The sequence below is a fragment of the Nerophis lumbriciformis genome, linkage group LG34 (assembly GCF_033978685.3).
Source record: "Nerophis lumbriciformis linkage group LG34, RoL_Nlum_v2.1, whole genome shotgun sequence".
NCBI classification, from domain to species: Eukaryota; Metazoa; Chordata; class Actinopteri; order Syngnathiformes; family Syngnathidae; genus Nerophis; species Nerophis lumbriciformis.
Window position 1 is genome coordinate 19,847,527 of NC_084581.2, and position 25,006 is coordinate 19,872,532.

At 41.3% G+C, this 25,006-nt stretch overlaps 1 protein-coding gene and 1 long non-coding RNA gene across 8 annotated transcripts in view; both read right to left on the reverse strand.

The window, feature by feature from the left end:
• Positions 1 to 2,483: 2,483 nt before the first annotated feature.
• On the reverse strand, positions 2,484 to 6,801 carry LOC140677541 (uncharacterized). Its single transcript, XR_012049323.1, has 2 exons — positions 6,316 to 6,801; positions 2,484 to 3,051 (listed from the first exon to the last, which is right to left on the reverse strand). It is a non-coding gene; the product is annotated as an uncharacterized lncRNA (long non-coding RNA).
• Positions 6,802 to 7,424: 623 nt separating this feature from the next.
• stxbp5a (syntaxin binding protein 5a (tomosyn)) overlaps positions 7,425 to 25,006 on the reverse strand; it is a 260,924-nt gene continuing 243,342 nt past the window's right edge. For 3 of the 7 annotated variants that reach the window (XM_061929526.2, XM_061929523.2, XM_061929520.2), the window contains 6 exons: positions 22,771 to 23,010; positions 16,372 to 16,741; positions 16,141 to 16,306; positions 15,963 to 16,074; positions 15,676 to 15,896; positions 7,425 to 9,570 (listed from right to left, as the gene is read on the reverse strand). In XM_061929526.2, the coding sequence (XP_061785510.2) occupies positions 9,529 to 9,570; positions 15,676 to 15,896; positions 15,963 to 16,074; positions 16,141 to 16,306; positions 16,372 to 16,741; positions 22,771 to 23,010 (1,151 nt within the window). In that variant the 3' untranslated portion in view covers positions 7,425 to 9,528. Of the gene's footprint in view, positions 9,571 to 15,675; positions 15,897 to 15,962; positions 16,075 to 16,140; positions 16,307 to 16,371; positions 16,742 to 22,770; positions 23,053 to 25,006 lie in introns of all 7 variants that reach the window. The other 4 variants (XM_061929525.2, XM_061929522.2, XM_061929521.2 and 1 more) reach the window with 2 other exon arrangements.

Here is a 25,006-nt window from a genome sequence, read left to right on the forward strand (position 1 = left end):
CGTGTGATTGAGCGACGGCGTCTGTCAGGACAAAACGCATCATACACAGTGACAAGCCTCTGAGGTCAACCGCGGGCGTATGTACACTACACCAACCTTTAGCCTCACGGCCGCGTCCCACGCCCTTCCTTTCTCTAAATAAAGCAAAGACCTGCTGTGCTTTTTCATCAACTTTATCTAAGAGTTTCCACACACAAAAAGATGGAAACAGAAGCTTCATGATGTGGTCTCAACTACGAGGATCAAGTAACTTGGTCAAGATGCTATGTGCATAAAAGCATATTGGAGCAAGTGTGCAGGCCACTGGTGGTTATGGTGGTATTGGCCTCTCAAGCACAGTCTCACGATTTGATACTGCAGTTTTGAATTTATACAAAGTATTGACTATTTAGCATTGGAATGAGTTTAACATATGGGCAACCTAATATAACTATGCCATCATAACTGGGTATCACTGTTTCCCATTTTAGATGCTCAGGAGGAATTAGCCGGAAGAAAAAGCAGCTAATTGCATATTTCCATACACTGTGTGGAGACACTCCTCTAAGTCAATAATCCAGCATTCTGGTAAAAAAAATGCAGTTTTTAAAGTTTTATTATCACTGGAAGACTGTAGGACAATGCTAAACATGTTACACAGAGGAAGAGCAAGCAGGAGCAAGCAAGCTAATAGTTAAGCTTGCTTGAAACGACACACGATATAGGTGCTTAGTAAGAAGTGTAGATGGAAGTGCGTCACAACAGAAAGAAAGCAGCTATTATCAGGAAATTAACAAATAGATGAATAAGAGTTAGAGAGATGATAAAAACAACTGTTGGGCTGCTATGTTGCTGTTTAGCGACTATACTCTCAGGCACACACAAAAGATTAAGATGGATCAATCATTTTGATACCAAGGGTAGTATCAGAATATACACAATACTAAAGGGATTATATCGATATATTTGTTTTCCCCAAATCGTTTTTTTTTTTTTTCATTTTTATTCATCAGCTCTCACTGGATCGGTTCGCAGCTGAGTGTGAAGCGACTGGGATGAGAATCAGCACCTCCAAGTCCGAGTCCATGGTTCTCGCCCGGAAAAGGGTGGAGTGCCATCTCCGGGTTGGGGAGGAGATCTTGCCCCAAGTGGAGGAGTTCAAGTACCTCGGAGTCTTGTTCACGAGTGAGGGAAGAGTGGATCGTGAGATCGACAGGCGGATCGGTGCGGCGTCTTCAGTAATGCGGACGCTGTATCGATCCGTTGTGGTGAAGAAGGAGCTGAGCCGGAAGGCAAAGCTCTCAATTTACCGGTCGATCTACGTTCCCATCCTCACCTATGGTAATGAGCTTTGGGTTATGACCGAAAGGACAAGATCACGGGTACAAGCGGCCGAAATGAGTTTCCTCCGCCGGGTGGCGGGGCTCTCCCTTAGAGATAGGGTGAGAAGCTCTGTCATCCGGGGGGAGCTCAAAGTAAAGCCGCTGCTCCTCCGCATCGAGAGGAGCCAGATGAGGTGGTTCGGGCATCTGGTCAGGATGCCACCCGAGCGCCTCCCTAAGGAGGTGTTTAGGGCATGTCCGACCGGTAGGAGGCCACGAGGAAGACCCAGGACACGTTGGGAAGACTATGTCTCCCGGCTGGCCTGGGAACGCCTCGGGATCCCCCGGGAGGAGCTGGACGAAGTGGCTGGGGAGAGGGAAGTCTGGGCTTCCCTGCTTAGGCTGCTGCCCCCGCGACCTGACCTCGGATAAGCGGAAGAAGATGGATGGATGGATGGATTTTTATTCATGTCTACAAACTCAGGAAATAATTCCCTGGACGCATGAGGACTTTATTGGCAAAAATAATGGGATTTCAATGAAGATAGTTTTAGCCTTTCTTTAGTTAGTGTGTTGGATCCAACAATTGTATGTAATAAAAAGAAAATAAGGAATTAGTCTCACACATAATTACTTTCAATGAGGTTTTCAAAAATAAAGTTCAAAATTTATGAATGTGTGCTCCTGTGGAAAGAAACTTCACAACGTTCAAGTTCAGAGGATTGATATTTGTATACTGCTTGAAAATAGCCCCGCGAGAATAGTACATTTCTCGTAACTTGTCAACAAAAACCTTGAATCATTTACTTTTTTTTTTTTTTTTGTATACCCTCAGGTGCAGGATTCCTGCTGTGCTTCCAAAGTCCTGGTCATTTTCTGTTTCTTGTTGCCATGGCAACATCATCACTGCCATGTCATTTACCAGCTTGATATCAAACACCAACAAGGTCAGTTTTTCACACTTTCATTTCCCCTAACAGTCGACTTATCAGGAGCGCTGACTGTCTTCTATAAATCAAGGAAACAACATTTTAATCGTGGTGTTGTCCTAAATGCTGTTTTTGACCACCCTGCTCTAACCTTACGAGCAGTAACGTGTGTGTCGGCCGCCCTCTTGTGTTCAAATGTAGTATAACATCATACCCCCTTTAGGCGTTCCAGTTTAAAAAGAGAAGCAAAAGCTACATTTTCCACTTTATTTTTTTCCATTGCACAGTAATCTCTATCTACAGAATCTCCTACATTTGTTTGTGGCAACAGATCAAGTCATAAACATCCATGTGAAAGTTGCATAAAACTGTACAAGAACATTGGCTACGATGAGAAAAATACTGCAACCCACTTAATTCAACGAGTGTTGACTTCGGACGACAGGATGACCAAACTAAAAATTCAACAAAAACATGTGTTTGGGTGAGGAGGAGAATAACGCAAGAACAGGAACATGATGGTACATTTAAAGAAATAAGGAAGAGAGATTTGTGATTTTTTTTGAAGAAGAAGAGGTGATGTTCAGCTGTGTTGTGTTGGCTTGAGATGTTAGGGCAGGTAAACAAACAGTAACACACTTCCTCTAAGCACAGACTGACAAGCAAACAAAAAAACAAAACACACACACACCTGAAAACTCGACATGACGTCCTAGTCATTTTTTTGAGCGTCACGACTCTAGCATCCATTCTGTTGTGTCCGTGTCACTCTTTCAGCGTGTGAAGTCCACCAGAGGACCTTAGGGGAAGGTTAGCAGCGGCTTGAGGAAAACAAAGAAAACATATTTCTGTAAACCTGCTAAGCGGAGTTCAAATCGACTATTTTTCTAGTTATTTGACAGCGATGGGTACCCAAACTATGTTCCATATGTAAACAATATTAACCACTTAAAGCAGAACTTTATTGTGAGACCCCCAACTCCGCATTACGTTTTTTTTATTTGTCAACAACTTTAATACTTTTTTGAGCAAACTAGAGTTTAATTTGATGCACGTTTTGTACTGAAACGATTCCATGAGGAAAAACATGATTCGATCATTGAAGTTTTTTTGGTGGAAAATAACAAACCTAACATAACGGAAACAAAGTTCCTGGCTCAACCCCGGCCGAGATTCAACCCCTCCATTAGTCCGGCGCCAACACTGTGCATCACGGCAGACAGAGAAACTGTTTGCAAAAAAATTGCCATCATATTCGGATCAATGATGGAGCAGGAAGGGGCTAGGAATACGTTTGCGGTAACATTTCTTACGAAGCTCCACGTCATTCGTTTATTGACATTTTACATGCGCTTCTTCACGCAAAACGGGGCTCTAACAGATTGTGGTGCCCTACACACAACGCATGTTTTGCTTACAGGGCAGGGCCAATCCCGGACCGGGAACGCATCTGCCCCTGAGTTCATATCAAAATATTTTTGCTGCAAACACATTGGCAGATCCTTGCATTGACATTTTAACCTCGCTAGCAAACAAGGAACACAGGGGTCCAAACTTGTGATTTTTTGTGACCTGAGGTGTTCGTCAAGGCAGCCTTTTTAAGTCCTCTCCTTGCTGGCAGTCCCCACCCCCATAATGTTATTTATGTGACCAATGTGTAGCTTGTTTACTTCAGCTGCAGTCTCGGTCTTTAGTTACACCAGTGGTTTCCCTCAAGGTTCCATTTTAGGTCCTCCCTTTTTTTTTTTTTTATCATTTGGGCGAATCAACTGGTGGTCTGTTTGTTCAGTTCAAAAAACTTGCGCAAGACATTTTTGCAAAAGATTCTTGAAAACACTAGAGTGCTATCATAGATATAGACCATTTATCCATCCATTTTCTACCGCTTGTCCCTTACAGAGTCGCGGGAGGTGCTGGATTCACACGGGCGGAGGGCGGGGCACACCTTGGACAAGTCACCACCTCATCACAGGGCCAACACAGATAGACAGACAACAACCTACTCAGTGGCCTAGTGGTTAGAGTGTCCGCCCTGAGATCGGTAGGTTGTGAGTTCAAACCCCGGCCGAGTCATACCAAAGACTATAAAAATGGGACACCTGCTTGGCACTCAGCATCAAGGGTTGGAATTGGGGGTTAAATCACCAAAAATTATTCCCGGGCGCGGCCACCGCTGCTGCTCACTGCTCCCCTCACCTCCCAGGGGGTGAACAAGGGGATGGGTCAAATGCAGAGGACACATTTCACCACACCTAGTGTGTGTGTGACAATCATTGGTAAAATAAATAAAAAATAAATAATTCACACTCACATTCACACACTAGGGCTAATTTAGTGTTGCCAATCAACCTATCCCCAGGTGCATGTCTTTGGAGGTGGGAAGAAGTACCCGGAGGGAACCCACGCAGTCACGGGGTTGAACATGCAAACTCCACACAGAAAGATCCCAGGATTGAACCCAGGACCTTCGTACTGTGAGGTACATGCACTAACCCCTGTTGCACCGTGCTGCTCCATACTCTGGACAAAATAGACTGAAGTCAAATGTCTACTGTAGCGGACATTGGATCTCCAGAATATACAAAATAAGAAGAATCTAGTGCTTAGCTTTCTGGAAATGTGGCCCTCAAAACAATTTAGTCGTATAACCCTGATATAAGCAGGGGCGGCCCTGGTAACCACACCAGATGAAGTAGCCATCGGTGCCTCGTTTCAGTGCTCAATGAACGCAGGCCACGTTAAACGAGTGCTACACATCACGCAAGCACAGTTAGTCTGAGGCTCTTTATTAACTTTACTGCCAACCTTCAACCATGAATTGATTAACGTGGACCCCGACTTAAACAAGTTGAAAAACTTATTGGGGTGTTACCATTTAGTGGTCAATTGTACGGAATATGTACTGTACTGTGCTATCTACTAATAATTATTGTATTATAATTATCACTAATAAAGAATTATTGTTGAATTTTCTGTTTGTTATAGTCCTGACAATATAGCACAAAAACAGACCTAAATACCACTGCATTCCATTTCTATTGTATTATAATTATCACTAATAAAGAATTATTGTTGAATTTTGTGTTTGAGTGTTAGTCCTGACAATATAGAGCAAAAACAGACGAAAATAGCATGTTCCTAAACAGTTCCCTAAACGTTCTTGGCTAACGTTCTTGGCTAACGTTCTGCTAGCCAAGCAAGAACTCCACAACCTAACGTTCTTTGAACGTTACAAACTAACGTTCCCATAACAATGCCACTACGTTCTCCTAACGTTCTCATAACGTTCGCGTGTTACCTGGGAAACGTTTCAATCCATCAATCCAAAAAAAAGGTGTGGCTCGGTTAGTAGAGTGGCCGTGCCAGCAACTTAAGGGTTTCCAGGTTTGATTCCCGCCTCCACCATCCTAGTCACTGCCGTTGTGCCCTTGAGCAAGACACTTTGCCCACCTGCTCCCAGTGCCACCCACACGGGTTTGAATGCAACTTACAGATGTAGATCATAGGATTCACTGTGTAAAAGCACTTTTGAGTTACTGTATAAATATAATTCACTTAAGCAGCTTTAAAGGGGAACTGCACTTTTTTTGGAATGTCATTCACAATCCTTTTGAGATACAAGAAGAAAAAACATTTTTGCATTCTAATTTGTAAAAATCGGCTCGTTCTTGGTGGCTAGCAATGCATTCCACCTCTAAATCACTTTTAAAATGCACCCAAAAATTGTCAACAATACTTCGTTTACGCTCTGTAACATGTATAACAGCCAGAATGTAGCGACATTGTTATTGTAAGAGCGAAGGAACACTGAAGAACTCTTTCTTATAGCATGCTTAGGTATTAGCCGTAAAAGCTAACTACGGCAAGAGATAAGCTAGCTTCACGTCACCACGAAACGCGTTTGAGTTTGTAATAACCAAACCAATACAATAATACACCAATCTTACTGACTGGAAAAAAACGAACAATCATATTACAGTATCAGTAAAGTATTAGCCAACATTTCAAAGTTTGTTTGTACACAGCGAGACAGACAGCGTAACATACTCCGCATGACGTCATGATCGATATAAAGTGTAACTCACCCGCTGGACAGTTGTGCGTTTGGTCCAGTTGGCCATGGACGTTTTTTCCGGTTATTTATGGGTAAGCAATCCATTTAAAAAACAATGACATCTGTTTTCTTGTCTCTCATAATTATTTTTTTTTAACAATAGGCACAATTCCCCCAAAAGTGCATTTCCTCTTCAAGGTTCGACTCCGCACCTGCACCACTAATGCACCAATCAACTGTCACGGTGATGGTGGTACGTTCACGAACCCCGGAATTGTGAGTATCACCACAACAACACAAGCAGGTCGTTTTTTGTCGTCAGTTAGTTGTGTATTATTTCTTATTTTGTTATGTATTATCTTTTTTAAATTACAATTGAAGTATTTAAATTACTGGTCTGTTCATCTTGAGCGTCACAACATTCCATAAAAATATAAAGACATTGTTTTTAACAGAAAATTACAATGACCAAAAATGTCCCATTTTTGGGGCTAGTATGGGTTGAAATGTTAACGACACCCATTAAGTCTGCCGAAGTTCTGGGTGTCCGCCTTGAAATGACACCTCACAATTTTGAATGATACAAAATTAACATTTTCATAATTGAGGGAGACATCCTGCATTGTTCAAAAAACAAGCTCAAGTCTGGTGAATCAACTTAATGAGATTAATCAATGCTATGGTGATAGCGCTGCTGCCATTTTATAGAATTTTATTCCATGGAACAATCTATAGAACTTTCAGCAGATAAAGGATAATGTCTATAGAATTTCTGTTAGACATTCTATAGAATGCCCAGTTCTATAGAACAATCTATATACCTTTCAGCAGATAAAGTAATGTCTATAGAATTTCTGTAAGACATTCTATAGAATGCCCAGTTCTATAGAACAATCTATGGACTTTTCATCAGATAATGTAATGTCTATAGAATTTCTATAGGATATTCTATAGAATTCCCAGCTCTATAGAACAGTGAAAAGACCTTCCAGCACATGAAGCTGATGTCTATAGAATTCCTATAGAATTTTGAATACATATTCTATAGAATCTTCAGTTCTAAAGAAATTCCGACGAAATTCTATAGCGTTCTATATATTTCTATAGAGATTCTATAGAACATTTTTTGCAGGGCTGGTTGTGCGTTTGGTCCAGTTAGCCAAGGACGTTTTTTCCGGTTAATTATAGGTAAGCGATCCATTTAAAAAAATCTGTGTTCTTGTCTCTCATAATGATTGTGAACAATACACACAATTCCCCAAAAAGTGCAGTTCCCCTTTAAGGTTCCGACACCGCACCTGCACCGCTAATGCACCAATCAACTGTCACGGCGGGGATGGTACATTCACGAACCCCGGAATTGTGAGTATCACCACGACATCACAAGCAAGTCGTCTTTTTTTGTCGTCAGTTTGTTGCGTATTATTTCTTTTTTTTTTTATGTATTATCTTTTTTAAATACGATTGATGTATCTGTTTAACTTGGGCGTCACAACATTGTTTTTAACAGAAAATTACAACGACACAAAAATCCTAATTTTTTAAGTACAGTTTTTTGGACTAGTATGGGTTTAAATGTTAACGACACCCATCCCTGGTTGTGCGTTTGGTCCAGTTAGCCAAGGACGTTTTTTCCGGTTAATTATAGGTAAGCGATCCATTTAAAAAAATCTGTGTTCTTGTCTCTCATAATGATTGTGAACAATACACACAATTCCCCAAAAAGTGCAGTTCCCCTTTAAGGTTCCGACACCGCACCTGCACCGCTAATGCACCAATCAACTGTCACGGCGGGGATGGTACATTCACGAACCCCGGAATTGTGAGTATCACCACGACAACACAAGCAAGTCGTCTTTTTTTGTCGTCAGTTTGTTGCGTATTATTTCTTATTTTTTTATGTATTATCTTTTTTAAATACGATTGATGTATCTGTTTAACTTGAGCGTCACAACATTGTTTTTAACAGAAAAATCCTAATTTTTTAAGTACAGTTTTTTGGACTAGTATGGGTTTAAATGTTAACGATACCCATCCCTGGTTATTAGATTGATGACATAAAACTGCAACCAATCAAAACATTGACTGTCATATGTTCTTGTCGGCTTGTTCCACACATTTGTCTTCAGGAGGAACATAAATAAAATAAAAAAAAGTATATATATTACAAGCAAAGTAAATAAAGTTGCACATTTTGGACACCCCAGGCATAACTGTACAACATATGGCGAGGTCGTTTCTTATCCGTGTGGCCCTAATAGTCGGTTCAATACAAACAATATTAACGTGGACCTTGGTTGACAAGAAAATAATATTCAAAGTCAACATTTTTTAAAGGAGCTGCTAACAGGAATAAAGAATCTAAAGCAAATCTTTGGCGTGGCAAAGAAATATGGCCTCTCTCCTCTTAACTCTCCAGATTGTCTATGTAGAGAGATGTTCCGCACTTGTCTGAAATTAGAGGGAGTAACCGGAGATTATAAAAATAAACATTATTGAACATATTAGCGTCATAAAAACACAAGGGACACGATCCTAGCAGCAGTTTGTACAGTCACGCTAATAAACAAGTTGAAATGAAATATGCCTTTTATATCCTTGCCCTCCTTGTAGGATTCCAGCCCTTTTTTTTTTTCCAAAACAAAAGCGACAACAAAGAGGAGCATAGAAAAATAAGAGCTTTCCAGTGTTATTGACAAAACAATAATCCATAAATACAGGGATAACGAGAACATGTCAGGAGAGTCTGGAAGTGGAGGAAAAAAAAAAGAAAAAAATGGTGACTCTCTGCATAGAGGAGGCGTCACTTCCTGTATGGGCGGGCCTCCTTCCTTCATCCATCCAATCAGCGCCCTCGCTTTAGTACTGCTCTCGGAAACAGCTTTTGCCCATGTCAATTTTTATATATATATTTCTTTTTTATATATTATAATGTATTTAGATTTTTTTTTGTACATTTCAACAATATTCTGTGTCTCTGTTCCAGCTTTGAAATACTGACATCAGTTTTTTTTTAAGGACAGTTTTGGCAAATGAGAATGAAAACTCTCCACGCGTGTCCGGAGAGGAGAGAAACTAAAAAGAGTTTGACTTCCCTGCGTCTCCCTCAGTTCCCGCCTGAGAACGACGGAGCTAAGAACAATATGGACGTTGTGCTAAAGGGAAGAGTATCCCAAGTGTCTCGGAGGGATTAACGACGGGCGGCAGGGTGGGAGGTCACGGCGGTGATGAGGAGTCCCGCCCATCAGAACTGGTACCACTTCTTGTCTTTGCACTTCAGCATCATCTGGACAGAAGAAAGCACAAGTCAAACGAGTACATGCCGCCCTCTGGTGGTCTCATAGTCATCTACAGTCATTTGGAAGGGAACACATCTTCATCTCATGATCCAAAACATACCACATCATTATGGAGGGTCAAATGGGACATCATTAATGTAATGTATAAATCTTTAAATAATTACTTAAATCAAGCAAATAAATATCTGTGTTGGCCCTGCGATGAGGTGGCGACTTGTCCAGGATGTACCCCGCCTTCCGCCCGATTTTAGCTGAGATAGGCTCCAGCGCCCCCCGCGACCCCGAAGGGACTAAGCGGTAGAAAATGGATGGATGGATGGATGGGTGTCAGTAATATATTTACATTTCATTATTTAATCATCAAATTATTTCAATATTTAATTAAATATTCAATCATTTATTAATTTCACAATCTAATCAATCAACTAGATGAGGCAATTCCTGAACTCCAATGCTGAAGTTGAACTGAAATCCTGGAATTTTTGTTTTGAATTGTTGAAGGAGAGCACACAATTCCCAAACAGGCGGAATATTTTGAAGTTGGAACAGTTTGAATCAGATGAAAAATGTGGGAGTTGTGGAACTTTGAAGAATGTCCCATTGATTTCAATGGGAATTTCCCCAAAATTTGGAAATTTCGGAAAAAGCGGGAATTTTTGGGAAAATGGTCTGAAAGAGTTGAAATAGTCGGTGTTGGAATTTTTCAAATCGGTCAAGAAATGTTGAAGTAGTAGCATGTTGAATTGAGAAATGGTATTACGGAAATCCTGGAATTTCGGGAAAACCGTCGATTTTTCCAGTTCAAAAAACAACTTCTTTTTTTTGTCCTTATTAAGAGGAATGTTTTGACTGTGGAACGGTTGAAATGCGTTGAAAAATGTGGAAGGAGTAGTCGCTAGTAAAAATAGGGCTTTGAAAACCAGGAATTCTGGAAAATCCTGGAATTTTTTTGAATTTGGAAAAAAGGTAGTTTGAATTTCCAGGATGGTGAAATGTGTGGAAGGTGGAATGGTTTTAATCGATTGAAAATGTGGAAAGTAGAGTGTGTCAAAATCTGGAGAAGAAGAAGAAGAAGAAATTGAAGAAGTTTAATGACTAGATGAGGCAATTCCTGAAGGAATTGCGTGTGAATGCTCTAAAACTGAAGTTGAACTGAAATCCTGGAAATTGTTTTTGAATTGTTGAAATAGAGCACACAATTCCCAAACAGGCTGAATATTTTGAAGTTTGAACAGTTTGAATCAGATGAAAAATGTGGAAGTTGTGGAACTTTGAAGAATGTCCCATTGATTTCAATGGGAATTTCCCAAAAATTTGGGAATTTCGGCAAAAGCGGGAATTTTTTTGAAAATGGTCTGAATGAGTTTAAATAGGCAGCACGGTGAAACAGGGGTTAGTGCATGTGCCTCACAATACGAAGGTCCTGAGTAGTCCTGAGTTCAATCCCGGGCTCAGGATCTTTCTGTATGGAGTTTGCATGTTCTCCCCCGCCTTCCGCCCGAATGCAGCTGAGATAGGCTCCAGCACCCCCCGCGACCTCAAAAGGGACAAGCGGTAGAAAATGGATGGATGGATGGATGGATGAGTTGAAATAGTCGGTGTTGGAATTTTTCAAATCGGTCAAGAAATGTTGAAGTAGTAACATGTTGAATTGAGAAATGGTATAACGAAATCCTGGAATTTCGGGAAAACCGGCAATTTTTCCAGTTCAAAAACAACTATGTTTTTTGTCCTTATTAAGAGGAATGTTTTGACTGTGGAACGGTTGAAATGCGGAAGGAGTAGTCGCTAGAAAAAACAGGGCTTTGAAAACCAGGAATTCGGGAAAATCCTGGAATTTTTTTGAATTTGGAAAAAAGGTAGTTTGAATTTCCAGGATGGTGAAATGTGTGGAAGGTGGAATGGTTTTAATCGATTGAAAATGTGGAAAGTAGAGTGTGCTAAAATCTGAAGAAGAAGAAGAAGAAATTGAAGAAGTTTAATGACTAGATGAGGCAATTCCTGAAGGAATTGCGTGTGAATGCTCCGATGCTGAAGTTGAACTGAAATCCTGGAAAAAAATTTTGAATTGTTGAATAAGAGCACACAATTCCCAAACAGACTGAATATTTTGAAGTTGGAACCGTTTGAATCAGATGAAAAATGTGGGAGTTGTGGAACTTCAATTCAATGGGTATTTACCAAAAATTTGGGAATTTCAGAAAAAGCAAGAATTTTTTGGAAAATGGTCTGAATGAGTTGAAATAGTCGGTGTTGGAATTTTTCAAATCGGTCAAAAAATGTTGAAGTAGTAACATGTTGAATTGAGAAATGGTATTACGGAAATCCTGGAATTTCGGGAAAACCGTCGATTTTTCCAGTTCAAAAACAACTTCTTTTATTTGTCCTTATTAAGAGGGATGTTTTGACTGTGGAACGGTTGAAATGCGTTGAAAAATGTGGAAGGAGTAGTCGCTAGAAAAAATAGGGCTTTGAAAACCAGGAATTCTGGAAAATCCTGGAATTTTTTTGAATTTGGAAAAAAGGTAGTTTGAATTTCCAGGATGGTGAAATGTGTGGAAGGTGGAATGGTTTTAATCGATTGAAAATGTGGAAAGTAGAGTGTGCCAAAATCTGGAGAAGAAGAAGAAGAAGAAATTGAAGAAGTTTAATGACTAGATGAGGCAATTCCTGAAGGAATTGCGTGTGAATGCTCCGATGCTGAAGTTGAACTGAAATCCTGGAATTTTTTTTTGAATTGTTGAAGAAGAGCACACAATTCCCAAACAGACTGAATATTTTGAAGTTGGAACTGTTTGAATCAGATGAAAAATGTGGGAGTTGTGGAACTTTGAAGAATGTCCCATTGAGTTCAATGGGTATTTCCCAAAAATTTGGGAATTTCAGAAAAAGCGGGAATTTTTTGGAAAATGGTCTGAATGAGTTCAAATAGTCGGTGTTGGAATTTTTCAAATCGGTCAAGAAATGTTGAAGTAGCAACATGTTGAATTGAGAAATGGTATTACGGAAATCCTGGAATTTTGGGAAAACCGTCGATTTTTCCAGTTCAAAAAACAACTTCTTTTATTTGTCCTGATTAAGAGGAATGTTTTGACAGTGGAACGGTTGAAATGCGTTGAAACATGTGGAAGGATTAGTCGCCAGAAAAAAGGGTGGAAATAGGGCTTTGGAAAACCAGGAATTCTGGAAAATCCTGGAAAAGTAGTTTAAATATCCAGGATGGTGGAATGTGTGGAAGGTGGAATGGTTTGAATCGGTTGAAAAATGCGGAAATGGTGGAAGTTTGAAAAATGGCCAATTCATTTTGAATGAGAAGAATGTCCCGGAAATCCTGGAATTCTGGGAATTTTTGGATTGTCACCGTGCTGCCAGTAACCAGAGTGTGAGTTTTAATAAGCATTATTATTAATTTACAGTAAATATAATTTAATACAGTAAATATTATAAATATCAAGTTTTCCCTTACTACACAGTGTAAGGCTTGATTTATTGATTTGATTTAAATGAATATCATTTATGCAAAAAAAGAATCATAATTACACATCATTATTATGATTATTATTAGTGTATTTACTGGGAGCCAAGCCTTACCTGTCTTTAAAAACTAGTGACGCCTCTGTTTTAAACTTTAATGAAGGTTCCTTGAATGCACCACAATTATGTGCTATGAGATGCAAAAGTCAAACTAAAACATAACTTTGTATGACGCTGCCACAAATAAATGTATCATGTTTTTACCCAACTTCTACCACCTCATCCTGGTTGCCACATGTTGGTGCTCTGTGTGAATGCTTAAAGGTGAGCTTTGATGACTTAATGGCTGTGTTTAGTGAACAGTGAAGTGTTCAATGCGTATTTGCTGCTACCAGAAGGAATGAACCATTTTGCATATTTGCAAGGCGGTGTAGGTTGTGCTACACACTCTTATTTGAGTCATCCATCCATCCATTTTCTACCGCTTATTCCCTTCGGGGTCGCGGGGGGCGCTGGAGCCTATCTCAGCTACAATCGGGCGGAAGGCGGGGTACACCCTGGACAAGTCGCCACCTCATTGCAGGGCCAACACAGATAGACAGACAACATTCACACTCACATTCACACACTAGGGCCAATTTAGTGTTGCCAATCATCCTATCCCCAGGTGCATGTCTTTGGAGGTGGGAGGAAGCCGGAGTACCCGGAGGGAACCCACGCAGTCACGGGGAGAACATGCAAACTCCACACAGAAAGATCCCGAGCCTGGGATTGAACCCCAGACTACTCAGCAACTTCGTATTGTGAGGCAGACGCACTAACCCCTCTGCCACCGTTGAGTCAAATAACCTTAATATTGACTTTTGACAGCAAAATGTATTTTATCTGAACTTTTATGACAACGTATTTTATAACTGACAGATTTAAAATACATTTACAAAAGCCTAGGGCGGGGGTCGGCAACCCGCGACTCTCGAGCTGCATGCAGCTCTTTAGCGCCGCCCTAGTGGCTCCCCGGAGCTTTTTAATAAATGTATGAAAATGGAAAAGATGGTGGAAAAAATCTAATTTTTGTTTCTGTAAGCGAGCAAACATGACACAAACCTTCCTAACTGTTAGAAATCCCACTGTTTATATTAAACATGCTTCACTGATGAGAGGATTTGGCGGGCGCCGTTTTTTCCTACTAATATCGGCGGTCCTTGAACGCACCGCAGTTTGTTTACATGTACAAATTTTTCGACGCTGCCACAGAAAGACGTGTTTTATGCCACTCCTTCTTTGTCTCATTTTGTCCACCAAACGCTTCATGCTGTGTGTGAATGCGCAAAGGTGAACTTTGTTGTTGTTATTGACTTGTGTGGAGTGTTAATCAGGCAAGACACACAGTCACAAACTCTACACAGAAAGACCCCCGAGTCCGGGGATCGAACCTAGGACCTTAAACCAGCCATAGTTAATTGTATTTCCGGGGCCCGAGCACCCGACATTGAAGCCAATCTTAGGGACTTGACTCAAGGCTCAGTGGCCTAGTGGTTAGAGTGTCCGCCCTGAGATCGGTAGGTCGTGAGTTCAAACCCCGGTCGAGTAATACCAAAGACTATAAAAAATGGGACCCATTACCTCCCTGCTTGGCACTCAGCATCAAGGGTTGGAATTGGGGGTTAAATCACCAAAAACAATTGCCAGGCGCAGCCACCACTGCTGCCCACTGCTCCCCTCACCTCCCAGGGGGTGATCAAGGGTGGTGGGTCAAATGCAGAGAATAATTTCGCCACACCTAGTGTGTGTGTGACAATCATTGGTACTTTAACTTTATATTTGGTCAGTGCATGACTGCAAGCTAATCGATGCTAACATGCTATTTAGGCTAGCTGTATGTACATATTGCATCATCATGCCTCGTTTGTAGGTATATTTGAGCTCATTTAATTTCTTTTACTTATGTCCTCTATGTATTTAATTTATATTTGCATGTCTCATGACACATTATCTGTATGTAATATTGGCTGCATGTCTGATAGTTGTTTGTGTGCCATGTTGTTCCAGACCACAGCAAACGTTACCCAGCTTGCCAAAGATTGTAATAAATCCATTAGAAGAAGACAGCCTGCCGTTTCCTTGGACTTGGACACACACATCTATACCTTTGGCCATTCTGAGCCAGTAATTTCCAGGAGTTATCTCACCCTGTGAGAAGCCTCCAATTTACTAATGTTTTGCAATGTTACAAAAATTGGTAGAATAAATATTGCCTTTCAACATTTCTATCAACAAAAATTTGCGTCAGCCTGCGAAACATAGTCATTTTGATAGTTAAAAGCTAATATAAACACTTACACCACGTGTTGCCTTATATATATATATATAAGACTTATATAAGGCTTTTATTTTTTTTCAGCTCCAGAAGGATTTTTTTTTTGTATTTTTGGTCCAATATGGCTCTTTCAACATTTTGGGTTGCAGACCCCTGGTCTAGGCCATGATCATGTGGACCGCCTAATGGTTTGTGGCACATAAACGTCACTTAGTGTTTATGCCGCGGGCCTGTTTGAAAACAACACGTTATTACACACAGACACACAAATGGATGAAATAATAACAGAAAGGGTTTTTACGTCGTGTGCGTGCTTGGAAAAGGAGTCTGCACTGGCCATCATGGCGGCCGTCCTCTCGTCCAGCTCGCCCAATTTCTGCCCTCGCTCGTCCAACGCTATCCGGGCTCGCGCCAGGTCCCCCACCACGCCGGATGCCGCCCCCTTCATGCCCTCGATGCCGCCTGGGCCCGGGATGTGCTGGGCCAGGCTTCGGGATGCTCGTCCGGCTGCCAACTCCCCGACTGGGTGACAAAGGCCGAAAATGAAGCGGAGTGCAGTGGTAGGAAAAGTGCGTCCATTTTACGTACATAGCTCCTCCCTGTCCAGGGACTGTGATCCTCCCCCAAAGAGACCCTTGAAGAACCCTCTGTTGGGCGCCTCTGGTGTCTCCACTGGTGTAAACAATTCCCCAAGCATTTCCTGCAAAACACAACCTTGAATAGAAACCCTCTTTATGTTCTAAACTATAAACGATGTGGCGCTCACCTGTAGGTTCTCGCAGGTGTCCTGACTGTAAGTGATCCTCTGGACTTCAGTGGGGGAGCACATGTACATGGCCTGGCCCAGGTTGGTGAAGCAAAAGGTCCTGGCTATCCTCATGTCCGTCAGAGGCAGGTAGTTTACGTCCATGAGGGGTCTCAGTCCTGGTAAACTACACACAAGGACAGGGACCTCGTTGAAAGTGGTCTGAACCTAGCGGAGTCCGTCGCTTCTCACCTGAGGGTCATGATGTGGCCGTTAGCGCAGAAACACGCCAAGCACACGCCGTGGCTCATCTGAACCACGTCGGCACGGAGGATGAAGGAGGTCTCTGTGATGCTGTGTTTGTAGATGCACGTCTGGGTGGGCAGAGAGAGCACCTTGGCCTGCTTCTCAGAGCACGCCACCGCATACTGGCCCTCGTTCAGGTCCTGCGAGCTGGACGGAGACACCGAGACGGGACGACGCTTGCGGACCTTTTCTCGCTCCTCGCCGTCCACCGAGACGTTGGGTTCGAACCACAGGTCATTGGCGGGGGGCAAAAGGGAACCGGCGGAGTCCATGAAGGCCAACCGCATGATGCTGCCCTTTAGTCGGATCAACATGCCTGAGGAAGAGCGTGTGAAGTCACAACGTATTAGTTCACCATACACAATTCTTACCTGCTTTTATGCTGTCAAGGGTAGTACAAAAACACCACTGGTTAGTAAACCGGAATTGCCTAATCGGTTGGTCGAACCAAAATAACTCTAATGGTTATTTACGATATTCATTTAAGTTTGTTTGGGGTACCAACTCAGAGTTGGGGGAGACTGATTTTTTTCATTGACAAAATGTGTTAGGAGGACCAAAATAACACTTGTATTATAGGGGAACTGCAATTTTTTGGGGTAATTTTGCCTATTGTTGACAATCATTATGAAACAGATGACGACAAATTGATTTTTTATTTTTATGCATTCGAACTTGTGAATAAAAGTTAATAAAAGTCCTCCTCTATTTTGCCCAGAAAACCAAATAAATAACCATTCAAAAAGCGCCAACAATACTCCATTTACATTTCATGATTTGAATATTAACCAAGTATTAGTGATGTTGTTACTATAAGCGCTAACGCAGACAAACTATTTATAGCGGCGCCGGGATCACTCCCGGGTGTCCCTATGTCTACATTATCAGAATCAGAATCAGAATCAGCTTTATTGTCATTACGCAGGGTAACGAGATTGAGGCCATTCCATACAGTGCGATGTGTGCATGCAAGAAAACAATGTGTAAATATATAAAAATATAAAAAATATAGAAGTGCAAAGAAAGGTGTGGCCCACAAATGTGACCCTGTACACTCTATACAGTGGGTGAAATGAATATATACTGTACATGAATATCTACATCGAGTGGTCTGCTGCTTCCTCGCTTCATTGCTCTATGGAAGTTTATTCTAGATTCTAAATCATGGATCTTACCTGAACAGAATAAGTCTGAGTAGGTATTCCGAACAGGTGGTACACTTTGACAGCCATTTAGGACCTGAAAATGGCATGGACGACACACGAACAGACGCATTCTTCATCTAAATGGGAATATACTGTATGAACATCCTAATCCTAATGACAGCAGACCCTGTACAGTAAGTAATGTTTTATTATGTTTGTTGGCTCTCATGAAGTCTGCAGCGAGTAATAGTCACATTGTGATGAGTTTTTAAAATTAATGCGCCGTGTATGTTTAAAATGAGCAAAATACGTAAATATTAAATGTTATTATAAATGTGCCTTTTACTAAATTACATATGTACATGTTTGGAAGTTTTTATTAAGGGCTATGTAGGCAGAATTGCGCGGCTCCCATAGGCTTCATTGTAAGCAAACTTTTCATCACATTTATGTAATATTCAGAACGTATTAAAAAAGCTAAAAGGAGTCTTGTTCACGAGTGAGGGAAGAGTGGATCGTGAGATCGACAGGCGGATCAGTGCGGCATCTTCAGTAATGCGGACGCTGTATCGATCCGTTGTGGAGAAGAAGGAGCTGAGCCGGAAGGCAAAGCTCTCAATTTACCGGTCGATCTACGTTCCCATCCTCACCTATGGTCATGAGCTTTGGGTTATGACTGAAAGGACAAGATCACGGGTACAAGCGGCCGAAATGAGTTTCCTCCGCCGGGTGGCGGGGCTCTCCCTTAGAGATAGGGTGAGAAGCTCTGTCATACGGGGGGAGCTCAAAGTAAAGCCGCTGCTCCTCCACATCGAGAGGAGGCAGATGAGGTGGTTCGGGCATCTGGTCAGGATGCCACCCGATCGCCTCCCTAGGGAGGTGTTTAGGGCACGTCCAACCGGCAGGAGGCCACGGGGAAGACCCAGGACACTTTGGGAAGATTATGTCTCCCGGCTGGCCTGGGAACGCCTCGGGATCCCCCGGGAGGATCTGGACGAAGTGGCTGGGGAGAGGAAAGTCTGGGCTTCCCTGCTTAAGCTGCTGCCCCCGCGACCCGACCTCGGATAAGCGGAAGAAGATGGATGGATGGATGGATAAAAAAAGCTAAACATCCATCACCATGTAATTAATAATGATTGTGACATTCCAAACAAGTTCAGTTCCCCTTTAAAAGGTCACAAAATACCCAAAACTTTCTGTAAACATTTTTCACCAAAAGTTACTCGCCACAGCAAAATAACTGACTCTAACGTAACTGTTTGGTATTTTTTTAATTTATTATTAACTGCACGTTTGCATCAAAGGTAATGGCGGTACCAACATACCACAAATGTTTGGTACACAAATTGTGTCCAAAGGTTGCCAAGAATAATGTTGTGTAGACATTTCTGATCAAAAGTTGTTGGGGGATCCCAACAACTTTATTTATGTTTTAGCAGGGGTTTTATTGATGCGCACCAAAATAACATTGACATAAGAAATTCTATCAAATGTTATGAGTACCTACTTTTATTTAAATTTAATCCACATTTGGTCGTGGTACTGAAATAGCCTTACTTTATGTCACCAACACGTGTTAGCAGTACCCATATAAACTGAAAACTTGTTTTAATCAACAGTTCTTCAGGGTATTAAAAAACGGTCAACTATTTTTTTCCAAATTAAAAATACTAAAACAGCATTACTGTCCTGTAAACATTTTTATCAAAAGCTTAGTTGCACCAAAACGTTTGGTAAAAAAGTTCTATTAAATGTTGATAGGGGTTCTAAAACACCGGTAATGTTCGGCAAACAATTAAATTCCGATTAGTTAGTGTTACCAAAATAGTTATAGTTGATCAAAATGTGTTAGAAGTAGCAATATACTGTAACTGCTGCTGGATGCACACAGGGGTACCAAAATAACCGTAGTGTTACGTTAAGTTATAATAATAATAATAATGGATTCCATTTATATGGTACTTTTCTAGACACTCAAAGTGATATACAGTGACAACTGAGAACCCATCATTCATTCATACCTTGATGGTGGTAAGCCTGACGGAAACATGGCTGACAATTTGCTCTGACGGCTTCTCCGACCACCACTCAACATTCATTTACATTCATACATCATCAGTGTGCATGGGTGAAGTGTCTTGCCCAAGGACTCCTCGACAGTGACTAGGATGACTGAAGCTGGATTTGTACCCGGAACCCTCAAGTTTCTGGACTGCGCCAAACCATCTGAGGAACGGCGCCTCCTTGTAGTGGTAACAAAATAACCATGCTGTTTGGTTAACAAGTGGATATCAAAACACTGAAGTGTACCGTTTGTGTGCAATTAGGGTTACCAAACAACATTATTATCAAATGTTAAGGCCAGGCCTAGGCAATAATTTTGCCTCGGGAGGACAAATTTAGAGGGTCGGTATATCTATTTTTAGGAACACTAATGCAAAACCTCACAATAATGTCTGAAAGCTAAAAACGTTATGACAGACCGCCTTAAAAAACGGAATGGAATTTTACTTTTTTTTCCTGAATGAGACACCCAGAATGTACATGAAAATAAATAATGTGGGATTTACAATATTAACTATGAACGATAAAACACTGAATATTGACAACGTATGAACGTCACACACACTCTCGATCGGCATATTTTACAATCGAGTGAAACGCAACAAAAATGCAACAAACAGCAAAATATGAATGCGAAGGGTAAAAAAACTCCCACCTACAATCTGATATTTCACTAAGCTTTAGAACTTTGTTGTAAAAATCTCCTTCCGCGTCTGTCCCTGACACCCGCATTTCAGGCTGGCTCCTCTGGAAACACTTTGTGGAAACGCTCCCCACCCACACTGCTTGTTGCCTCGTCTGAGCTGCTGTGACTTAGATTAACATAGTAACTAGTATATCATGCAAAAGCACAGATTCCAACCATTGAAATACTTTGTATAGTTCAAGACTTACGGTCATTTGAAAACATCACTGCACATCATAATGGCAGCTACACTTTCCATCTTAAAGATCTAAAAAAATGTTTTGGGAATGTCCAGCGAGCCAGATTGAAAAGCCGTATTTATCAAGCGTCTTAGAATTACTCCTAAGAAGTCTGCTAAGAGTTGACTTATGAGCAAAGAAATTCTTCGCTGAAAGCTGCACTTAAAAGTTAGTTATCAAGCATCTTACTCACACTTTCAGCGAAGTGTAGGACTGAATCTTAAATGTCACACTCAGAGCTGAATTACGACATTAGTATGTGCCGTAAACAGAATTTTAGGTGACGTAATTTCTGTGTCCATAGAAATGACTAATCACAGAAGGGAATCCTTTGTCTTAGAATAAAGAAATATCTTAGAAATATTTAAGTGGACAATGGGAGTGTATATTTTGACAATAAACTACAAAATAATACAAAACAAACAAACAATATTGGCAATGAATCAAAAATAAATGTTTCCTTTTCTTTCCAATTAATTTTCCCAGTGGCGAGATATCGAAGCATTGTGATGACCTTTAGTTCTGCTGTGAAAGCTCTGCTGCGTGATGTTGTTGATGAGATGACGCCCCTTATTAAATCTGTGACAAAAATAATACCCACTCTGTCTAAACGATACCGTTTGATCAGCTGCTCGTCATCAAACAAAGCCAGGACATCCTTCCGCTCCCTGAACGTTCGCGCACGTCTCTTTCGCCTCAGTGCCATCCCCCGCTGGCAACTCCTAACCACTTAGGACACCTCTGAAGGTCTCTTAAATATCGTAGAGAGTAGGAGTGATTCTTAGACTTAAGAATCACTAAAATTTAAAATTAATTAAAATACTACACGGTCTAGCTCCGTCCTATCTTGTCGATTGTATTGTACCATATGTCCCGGCAAGAAATCTGCGTTCAAAGAACTCCGGCTTATTAGTGATTCCCAGAGCCCAAAAAAAGTCTGCGGGCTATAGAGCGTTTTCTATTCGGGCTCCAGTACTATGGAATGCCCTCCCGGTAACAATTAGAGATGCTACCTCAGTAGAAGCATTTAAGTCCCATCTTAAAACTCATTTGTATACTCTAGCCTTTAAATAGCCCCCCTGTTGGACCAGTTGATCTGCCGTTTCTTTTCTTTTCTCCTCTGCTCCCCTTTTCCTTGAGGGGGGGGGGGGGGCACAGGTCCGGTGGCCATGGATGAAGTGCTGGCTGTCCAGAGTCGGGACCCGGGGTGGACCGCTCGCCTGTGCATCGGCTGGGAACATCTCTACGCTGCTGACCCGTCTCCGCTCGGGATGGTGTCCTGCTGGCCCCACTATGGACTGGACTCTTACTATTATGTTGGATCCACTATGGACTGGACTCTCACAATATTATGTCAGACCCACTCGACATCCATTGCTTTCGGTCTCCCCTAGAGGGGGGGGGTTACCCACATATGCGGTCCTCTCCAAGGTTTCTCATAGTCATTCACATCGACGTCCCACTGGGGTGAGTTTTTCCTTGCCCGTATGTGGGCTTTGTACCGAGGATGTCGTTGTGGCTTGTGCAGCCCTTTGAGACACTTGTGATTTAGGGCTATATAAATAAAGATTGATTGATTGATTGATTGAAGAAAGTTGATAAATAGCTTTTATTCTTAAGTTTGAGAGTAGGACAAAATTTCACAAATTCTCAGGACTTAAGTGTAATATGGCACTCTAAGACGCTTGATAAATACGGCCCCAGGTCTGGTTTAGGGGAACCAAAATCATTTTCACGATCTGTAATCAAGTTCTATGAAATGTTTTTACTAAAGTAACAGTAATGTTCGGGACCAAAAATAGCCATATTAAAATGTATTAGCAGAATATAACTGTACTGTCAAATACACAATTGTATTCAAAAGTTACCAGGGTTACCAAAATAACTGGAGTTTTGTCAATTCTATTTTTACCAAAAGTTTTTGAGGGCACCACAATTTTTTATTGTTTTGCCCACTTTTTTGTTTTACTTAAAAGTTGTGTTAGAGGTACCAAAATAGTATTGCTCTTCATTTAAAATTGTATATGAAAACAGTCATGTTTGATTCATGTTGATTTGGTTCTATCAAATATTGTTAGGGATACTAAATTACGGCACATAAATATTGTCTTCTAACATTCACCAACATTGGTGAAAAAGTTTAGCGTTTTCATTTTAGAAGTCGTTCATGTGGTCAAACCACTTACACATTAAGAAAGTAGGCCAACGTTACCTGTGGGTGAAAGGATGACAGGCTGTAGTTGCCTCTGCTCCCCAGCAGGCGGCAGCATGATGGCCAGAGCCATCACGCTGCCCAGGGAGGTGCCCACATACAGGCAAGGCGATAAAGTGCTGTCTCCCTTGCGGGCGAAGGTCTCGCAGAATTGGAAGGAGAGAATGGCTTCTTTTGCTTCCTTGTCGATGCTGGTGACGCTGGACGAGCGCGAGCGACTGAACGAGTTGTCCCGGTGGTCTAGAGGGTTGGCACCCCGGGGCGGGCATACAGACAAGAGAACAGTGAGAGGAAAGGACAGAGAGAGAGGTAAAGAACCTGCAGTGCAAATACATACTTAGTGCATGGAAACATTATTGATACAGGGCATCTGGAAAGTATTCACAGCGCTTCATTTAAAAAAACTCATTATTCCAAAATGGAATACATTCATTTTTGTTCTCAAAATTCTACACACCATGCCCCATAATGACAATGTGAAAAGTTTTTGTAAAAAACATTTTGCAATTTTATTAAAATTAAAAAATCACATGTGCAAAGGTATTCACAGCCTTTACTCTATACTTTGTTGATGTAACTTTTGCTACCTATGGCACACCTATCTTTGGGTAGTTTTGCCCATTCCTCTTTGCAGCACCTCTCGAGCTCCGTCAGGTTGGATGGGAAACGTTGGTTTTCATCCAGGATGTCTCTGTACATTGCTGCAGTCATCTTTCCCTCTATCCTGACTAGTCTCCCAGTTCCTGCCGCTGACAAACATTCCCAAAGCATGATGCTGCCACCGCCATGCTTCACTAGCCACGGTTACATGGACCCAATTGATTTAATCTTATCATAATTCGGATTAGACTGTTACTGTGTACATGGATCCCGAAAAAATGATTCGATGAGGACGTTCGTTTTAATGCATCACACCTTAAATCGGAATACTTTATTTTGACATGCGCTACACATAACGTAAACGGAATTAGAAGAAGAAAAAGCAGTGACTTCCGCTGTAACCAAACACAGCTTTGTGCATTTATAATTGTCTGACGCTGTCAAGTTATTTATTCATCCATTCTTCTTTCTTTTCACTACTTTTGTTTTACCTCTCTTTTTGAAATGGAGCTGTGCTGTGCCTTTCATGTTGCGATACGTACGGCTTGCCGTAGTTTCTGAAGTCGCAGACGTGACGTTATCAGGGCATGTCTTCATGTTACTACACTCTGTGTATGTGCCTGAGGCTAGCCGTTAGCACTTGGAGGAGTTGTAAGGCCGTGAATTAAACAGCTTTTTGTGTCGACAACTGAATCCCGTCTGTCATTGTTACATCCACACATGACACTCCAGACCATACTTTTGTTTTTGCTACTATCGTTTAAAAGCAACAACCTCAACAGTACATAACACTACTTCTGTACATGTTGAATGGGGGGAGACAACAGCAAGACAATCGCTTCATTCCGAGAATATTAAATTTAGTCCCCGCTCCACCACCAAAGTATAGCTGACATCAAAGACATAAACAGTAAGAATAATTTTGACATAAACTTCGGAAGAAATGTTTTCATAAACTCCACTCTGAATGACTATCGGCATAAATCACTCATCTTGATTGCAAAAAGACTTGAGGCTGTAATTGCTGCCAAAGGTGCATTATTGAGTATTGAGCAAATGCTGTGTATACTTATGTACATGGGATTTTTTTATTTCTCTTAATTTGCTAAAAAAAAAAAAAAAAAAAAAAAAAAATGTCATTATGGGGAATTGTGTGTAGAATTTTGAGAACAAAAATTAAGAGGCTGTAACATAACAAAAAGTGGAAAAGTGAAGCGCTTTACGGATGCACCATATGCTGCTACTGTACTTAAGTATTGGGACTTTTTCCTGGAGTGTGTGGGGGAACATTTGTGAGGTCAGAGGTCATTGATGGAACTGAGGGAGCGCTTGTGATAGATGTGTGTCATGTCATGTTCTTCTAACTCAGTGCTTCTCAAATATTTTCTATTATACGCCCCCTAGGAAGAAGAAAATATTTCCCCCCCCCTCTCCACCGTGACTATAAATAGTATAATGTGTCAATAAAATTGTTATGACAACACCTCTGCATAACATTGTAAGTTTACTAACATTAAAGGAAACAACACACCGGTCTTTCCTCGTCTCCCACCATGGTTACAGAGAAACCAAGTGCTACATACGCTTCATCATATTCTGGTACGGCAACAAAAAGCATGTTCCCCGATGACCTTGA